The following is a 7,230-nucleotide window of genomic DNA, read 5'->3' on the forward strand; positions in this document are numbered from 1 at the left end:
CCCCCCCCCCCCCCACACACACACAGTCCTTTCCTCCCCTTCCACCACACTAGACTTACCAGTGGAGGCAGCTGTATTGAAAATCAGATCGGTATCGGCCGATATGCCTCCTTAAATATTGGCTATTGGTGCACCCTTATTAATTATTCTTTTCTATTAGATTTCCCCCTTCTTCATATCTTTTGTATACCTCCTAATTGGTTGTGCCTTGATTATAAAATACTAAAAAAATTACCATCACTATTCATAACAGTCATTTAATAAAGAGCAGTTAACATGGAAGTTTGTGTGCATGGATTGGTTTCTATGAACATAACGTAAATCTGTGCTATAAACAATAGGTCTTGGATAAAATTTGGATATTTAACTAGTCATTTGAATATCATATTTACTCAAATCTAAGATGACCCTGAGTTTAAGACCTTTCCACCAATAATTAGATTCTGTACATAGAAAAATTATAAACTTGTAGTAATTTTCCATGTATAGAATCTAATTGGAGGGTCGTCTTTTAATTCATCCCTCCCACTGCTGCAGAGAGGGGCAGGTAGTGAAGAGGAAGATGGTATGGGGAGGTCAAGCAGCTTGCCCACCTGCTTGTATGTACCCACCTGCTCCTTCTGCCCATTCTCCCTTCTCCCCCCCTCCCAGCTTCTGTTCTGAGCAGGCAGGCTGCATCCCTTTTCTGGCTTGGGGCAATGAGTACAGCTACAGCACAGTCCCATACAGCTATGCCTATGGGCAGCACTACATGATTAGGCTGGGGTACTCAGTGCACCAGGCTGCAGCGTGCACAGAGTCTGTTGGTAGAGCAAGGGTGAAAAGGAAGAGAAGAGAGAGGGGCAGGCAAGGGAGCAGAGGCTTCATGTGGAGGGCAGGGCAGATGGGGATAAGAAGCTGCAGAGGAGAGATGGCAGGGTGCAGATGATAGGGAAGGGATGGGAGACAAGACAGCAGCTGAAGCTAGGGCCCTGACCCTGGGTCACAGCAACTGCCTTCCCTGCCCCAACCACCCTTGTACTCAGTTCTAAGATGAGGGGCTTCCCCTCTCGTTAAATGGAGTGGGGGACTTCATCTTAGAATTGAGTAATAAATACAATAATGTTTTCAACTCTGAGATGGGTACCGAGAAAAATTAAGTAATCGTTTTTATAGGTTTTATACAAGTCCTCTAGGCTTATTGCTGAGAACACCTTAATATGAATTCTAAAAGGGTAGCATTTCAAGAAATCAGAAATTATCTGTGAGATTACATATAACATCAGTCTTTGCATACTGTCTATATAAATCTTCTTTGCAATTTGTTTGAATTATATTCTTCACTTGGGAAATAGACACTAAACAGCTCTTGATTTGTATACGCGAGATCCGTATTTCAATGACAAATGAAATGACCACTTTTAGATAGTTTTTGTTTATCTGTTTGTAAAGCAGTTTGATGCCAAAGAGTTTTGTCTTGTTTATTTTTAGGGTTGCAATAGTTTCCAAATCTTTTGAAGGAAAAACTGATCGCACAGAACAGTGGTATGGAACTCAATACAAGCAAGAAGCAGTTTCTGATGAAGTCATCAAGGTATGTGAAAACACGTAACATTGTTCCATATGTGAATGTGAAAAGAATTGTGAATAACTAACTGTGTACTTAATTTCTCTTTCAGTGCAAAGGAGGAATTGCCACATAAAACTAGTTAGTAATGATGGTTAGCTACTATGACTGTACTAGTATCAAACTGAGATTAGATCACAATTTATGTTTAAAGAACTTTTATTACATACTACAAAATAGAACATTATTATAGCATTGTTTCTAAAGTAAAAGAGATTGAAATGAATGATATCTTGTACATTTTTCATTGTAAGAGCAGTTTTAATATGCAGGGCATGTTTAAAGGAATGCTGATAAATTTGACATTTATTGACCTGATCTTACTCCTTTTCAGGTAATGATAAAATTCTCACTGATTTCAGTGGCATAGGATTGGCCACCTTATAAGACTTTTTGGGTGAAATTGTCTTCTTACAGAAGTCAATAATAGATTTGCCACTGATTAGACACAGACAGACCGACCAGGATTTTTCATCTTTTATTTTTAAAATGTTGTCAAATTAAATATTTTAACACTGAACATTTCTCCATTTCAAGCATGCCAGTAACTATATTTTAAATTAAGAAAATGAAACCAAAGCTGAAAACATTTCTGCATGTGTTTAGTGTGCTTTTATTTAGCCAAAAATATGTTGGTGCAAAAGAGCTGAAGTGGTTGGAGGCAGAGATGCTGATTTCCCTGTCCCACGTCTCCATCTGATTATTTTCTACCCTTGTTTCCCTTATTCTTAATGGTCCTATTTTGTGTCTACTTCTCACTTCCTTCCCCAGTGCAGAGTTTGCTTTGTTGGCATATCTACTAGTTATATATAAAAAGCTACTAGAGTATTTTTGTTACATAACTACAAAATTAATTATGTAAACATTTGTTTAGACAGAAATTTGCCTAATCCATATTGTTCAAATAATTTATCCAGAAATGGCAAAATGCTGACCTAAATGGGAAATTCAAGCTTCCAATGAAAAATGAATTTATTCCTACTAATTTTGAGATTTTGCCACTTGAAAAAGATGCAGCACCTTACCCAGCCCTTATCAAGGTAAGTATCTATATTAGTTCTGTCAGCCAGCTAGCCTACTAGAAGGTTAACTTTATACTGTGTTAAAAGCTTTAAAAGGGTATAGATTAACCAATCACCCATAGAATTTCACAAGCATAAAGGTATTTAAGTTTCTTTTTCTTAAAGAAAAGACTTCTTTACCAGCAAGCGAGAAAGTAATGAAATCAGTCAGTTCTAGCTGAACTTTGGACTCTTTCTTCAGGTTCCTTTGAAAATGGGTCTGCAAACAGCTTGAACCATTTCTTTGTCCTTTTTGAATGGGTGTGAACAATTGATAGAAATAATATAGAGACCTCTTGATCTATTCAACAGAAGGGCGACTGCTGCTCTATTATTTTTTGAGCTTTTCTTGGTAAGTCAGAGTAGAAAAGATTGTTCTTTTGAAGCTGTATATGAAAAGAGTTTGCAGTTTCAAGCAAAAACACTTGCACATGCTACTTTCTTGGAAGCAGGAAACACGGACCCTCACATTTCAAGCAAAGTTGAACATTTCTGAATATCTGAAAATTGTTTTTAAGCTATTCAAAGTCAGGAATATTTTTCTCTTAAAAACCGATAAGCTTTGCCGAGTGAACTGTAGGACAGACCTACAATTTTCTGCCCTGTTGCAGCTGCAATACCACATATGTTCAGACATGTGTAGAAGACCTGAGATTTTATTTCCAGCCTTCTTGCATAGTTCTGCTATTCTACACAGATTGAAATTATAAAGGTAAATTAAACTTCAGTTCTGAAAAGTATCCGTACTTAGGAAGGCAGTTAAACATGTGCTTAAGTATTTTCATGAGCAAGGGTAGACTTAAATGCTTTTCTGTACTAGAACAACAGAGCTGACGGTAAGGCACACAACTTAAATAAAAACATTAGGCAATTCTTTTTTTTTTTTTTGAAGTCCCACAAGAACAAAAGTGAGGCACAATTTAAACAAAAAAACAAACAAAACAGTTCAAATTATATAGAAACCAGCATGCCCCTATGAAGTATTGTGTGATAACCTGCTCATGAGCTACATTTTGGGTAACAACAGCTTTGGAAATTTCACTCTCTTTTTAGGGTTTTTATCCACATTAGGTTTTCTTTTAAACAAAGGAAGTTTGAAAATGCTTCTAGAAATAACAAATGAACACAGTTGTTTCAATTTATTCTCTCCCTGAATTGAGAGAATTTATTGGTGATAATTCTGTATACTAGCAGCAAAATTAATGCAATGAAAAATTCTGTTATGCTAGAAATCAGTCGTGTTAAAAATTAACATTACAGCGTAAGGAGAGCACTATATATAGGAGGATAGCTTATTGAGACAGAACTTACTTTTTGTATGTTAAAAACAATTGGACATGTGTATTGCTTTGCTCATAACTTATGTGGTGGTGCTGATATCAACATTATAAACTGAAGAGCAAGATAATAAAATTGTTCATGTGCCTGTGATGGGCCCACCTATACTGTACTCTTTATCTGTATCCTCCTTGGATGACTTCTAACATTGCAAGTATATTAGCAACAAGAAATAGCTTGCAAAAACAAGCTAATGCTTTCCTTTGCATCAGCCCTTTTACCTGGTATAAAGCTGTCAGAATAGATAGAGAATGTTGCTAGGGGTGGGAAAGATGGATGGATAAAAACAAATGCACGCTTGACTTACTCAATTTTAGGGGGAAAAATTCAACAGAATAGAAGTGACCAAATGCAATTTGTAAAGCAGTGGACTCTAGCATATTGTATTTAAAAAGTCAAATGGCTTAAAAAAAACAAATAAATCTTCCTTTTCTTAATGCAGGACACTGCCATGAGCAAACTGTGGTTCAAGCAGGATGACAAATTTTTCTTGCCAAAAGCTTGTCTCAACTTTGAGTTTTTCAGGTATGCAGTATATTGAGTATTGAACTCCAAAAATTTTCTTTCTTGGAAATCTGTGTCTAGGTGACAAAAACTTTCTTGTATGCATTGGTACTTTCAAATGTTGATTCTGTTTTGGTAATATACCATAACACAAACATGTGGAAAGGTGACACATCAAACAAGAAGTTGGAGTTCATGAGCTATAGTGATAAGAGATTAATAATATTAAATACTTACATTAATCTTTAAAACAGTTCATTTTAACTTATTATTTGCTATCCCTGAAATGCATCTGTCCAAAGCTCCTATTACTGAATTGCAATTCAGCATTTTAAATTTTAAAATGTTACAATGTTGTTTAAAGATATTGTTTTCTATGTTAAATGTTATGTCAGGGCGGTCCTGTGTACTCACAAATAATAGCAGGTTCTGTTTTAGCTTTTCTCATGTGTGCCTACATGAGATTTAATTATTATTCTAGGGTTTGGGTTGTGATTAATCTTGCAAAAAGTAACTTTCTTTTTATGAGTAACCTCTTCTTCATAAAAATAGAATGGGAATGGGATTCGGGATTCTTTAATATCAGCAGATTATGATTCTCAAATCAAGACGTGTAGTAGCTCTCATAGAGAAGTTAAATTGGGTCTTGAATTTTATTTTTCATAAAGAATTATCACACTCAAAAATGTGACACATGTAAGAAATGGTGAAAACAGACACTTCCAGGTAGAGTTTTCTGAAGATAGAGCTGGGAGCATAGAAAACTGTCATCTTAGCTCTAGATTTTTCATTTGAAGCAATAAAAATCAAAAGCTAGAATTAAATGATTATTGGCTGTGAATGTTATGTGGCAGTGATTCCATATAGGGCTACAGGATATGTAAAATATTTCAGAAGCTCTCCTTATCTGTCCTTAGGACTAATTTTAACATTCTTGGAAAACTGGAAAGGAAATGTCATAGTCACTCAGGCTAAAAACAGTCAAATTGTATTTTTTACAATATTAGTTGTTATCTGTTGTTCTGTACGGTTGGGCCCCTGCCATTCCTGGGTTTCAGGGGCCGAGTCCTGTGGAACAATTGCAAACAGAGCCCCCACTGGGGGATTCTTGAAGTAGACACCTGAAAACAGAGAACCCAGATGTCCTCCATTTGCAGAGGCACGCCTTGAGTTGAGGTACCATTGTGATGTATGTGCCTAGGGATTCCCAGGGCATACCTTTGCAAACAGGGGAACCTAGGCAGGCACTCTCAGGGCTTCTGGAGCCTGATCCTGGGACAGCTGGAGAGGTGCAGGCAGCTCTGGGCTGCTTGCACTCTCCCACCTTAAAGCAAACGGACATCTGCCACAACAGAGCGCCATAAATTAATACTTCCTTTTGTCACAGCCACAAATTTGGGCATTTGTGGCATGGCAATCGGTATGGGTGTCTGTTTGCTTTTGCTTTGTGCTGCTATAAAAAAAATTGACGATGTCATCATCTTTGTGCCTGTTTCTAGCCTCAGAGATACTGTTGATCTTGAAAGACTGGTAGAAGTCTTTTCCAGGTGCTCTTGGCAGAATGGTGCTGGTGTTTCCTCAGCATCCTGGTAAATATCTGACAACTGAAAATATCCATCTAAGGAATAAAATTAGTGGTCATGTAGAGTTATTCTAAGAAGTGGACTGCCCACAAAACACAGGAAGACAATAACACGGATCAGGCTCTCTGTATCAAGTGACTTGCGATAAGTTGGTTCTTAAGTTTTGACAAACTGTGTCAAGGCAGGGGAAAAAACAAAAAAGTACTTGTCTATAACTTTATTTTTGAAGGTACCTTAATAAATACAATCAGTTACCCAAACCACCATATGTGATGGTCCTACAAAACAAGGGCACTCTTGCTATGAAGGGTTTATCTATTACAGTATCATCAAAAGTTATGAAATAGCTTTCAGGTGAACTCTGATGGATGTTGTCCATAACCTGAGTGTGTAACAGATGGAAAATAGTCATTTCAGTGTAGACCAGTGAAAGGATTCACTTGGATGTATTTTCAATAGGTTGTGAACTTTCCCACTTGTATTTGTAAATATTTGGTGGTTGAATCCTTATGGGACAGCTCAAAGGACTTGAAATGCTTTGTTTAAGACAACCCTCTCCTCTGGGTAGTAGCAATCCTCAGATGAGGAGCCATAGTTTCATAGTTGGTAGGGTCAGAAGGGACCTTAGCAAATCATCAAGTCCAACTCCCTGCCATGGCAAGAAAGAGTACTGGGGTTAAACAACCCTGGCAAGGGGTTCATCTAGCCTCCTCTTAAAGACCCCCAGGGTAGAAGCCAGCACCACTTCTCTTGGAAGTTGGTTCCAGACTGTAGCCGCCCTGACAGTGAAGTAGCACCTCCTGATGTCTAATCTGAATCTACCCTCTGCCAGCTTGTGACTGTTATTCCTTGTCACTTCTGGTAGTGCTTGGGGGAATAGGGACTCCCCCAATGCCTGTTGGTCCCCCCTGCCTAGTTCATAAACGGCCACTAGATCCCCCCTCAGCCTTCTCTTGTGGAGGCTGAACAGGTTCAGGTCCCTTAGCCTCTCCTCGTAGAGCCTGCCCTGCTGCCCCCGATCATGTGAATGGCCCTCCTCTGGGCCCTCTCTGTGTTATCCACATCCCTCCTGAAGTGCAACACCCAGAATTGGATGCAATACTCCAACTGTGGCCTGACCAGTGTCGCGTAGAGGGGG

General features: G+C 38.3%; 1 protein-coding gene across 4 annotated transcripts in view; it reads left to right on the plus strand.

Annotated features, from left to right (window-relative positions):
- IDE (insulin degrading enzyme) overlaps positions 1-7,230 on the plus strand; it is a 131,435-nt gene that overhangs the window by 73,155 nt on the left and 51,050 nt on the right. For all 4 annotated transcript variants that reach the window (XM_019502638.1, XM_019502636.1, XM_019502639.1 and 1 more), the window contains exons 12-14: positions 1,471-1,573; positions 2,524-2,646; positions 4,448-4,530. In XM_019502638.1, the coding sequence (XP_019358183.1) occupies positions 1,471-1,573; positions 2,524-2,646; positions 4,448-4,530 (309 nt within the window). The remainder of the gene's footprint in view (positions 1-1,470; positions 1,574-2,523; positions 2,647-4,447; positions 4,531-7,230) is intronic.

This window comes from Gavialis gangeticus, unplaced genomic scaffold (genome assembly GCF_001723915.1).
Source record: "Gavialis gangeticus isolate Ggan-Ray unplaced genomic scaffold, GavGan_comp1, whole genome shotgun sequence".
Lineage (NCBI taxonomy): Eukaryota > Metazoa > Chordata > Crocodylia > Gavialidae > Gavialis > Gavialis gangeticus.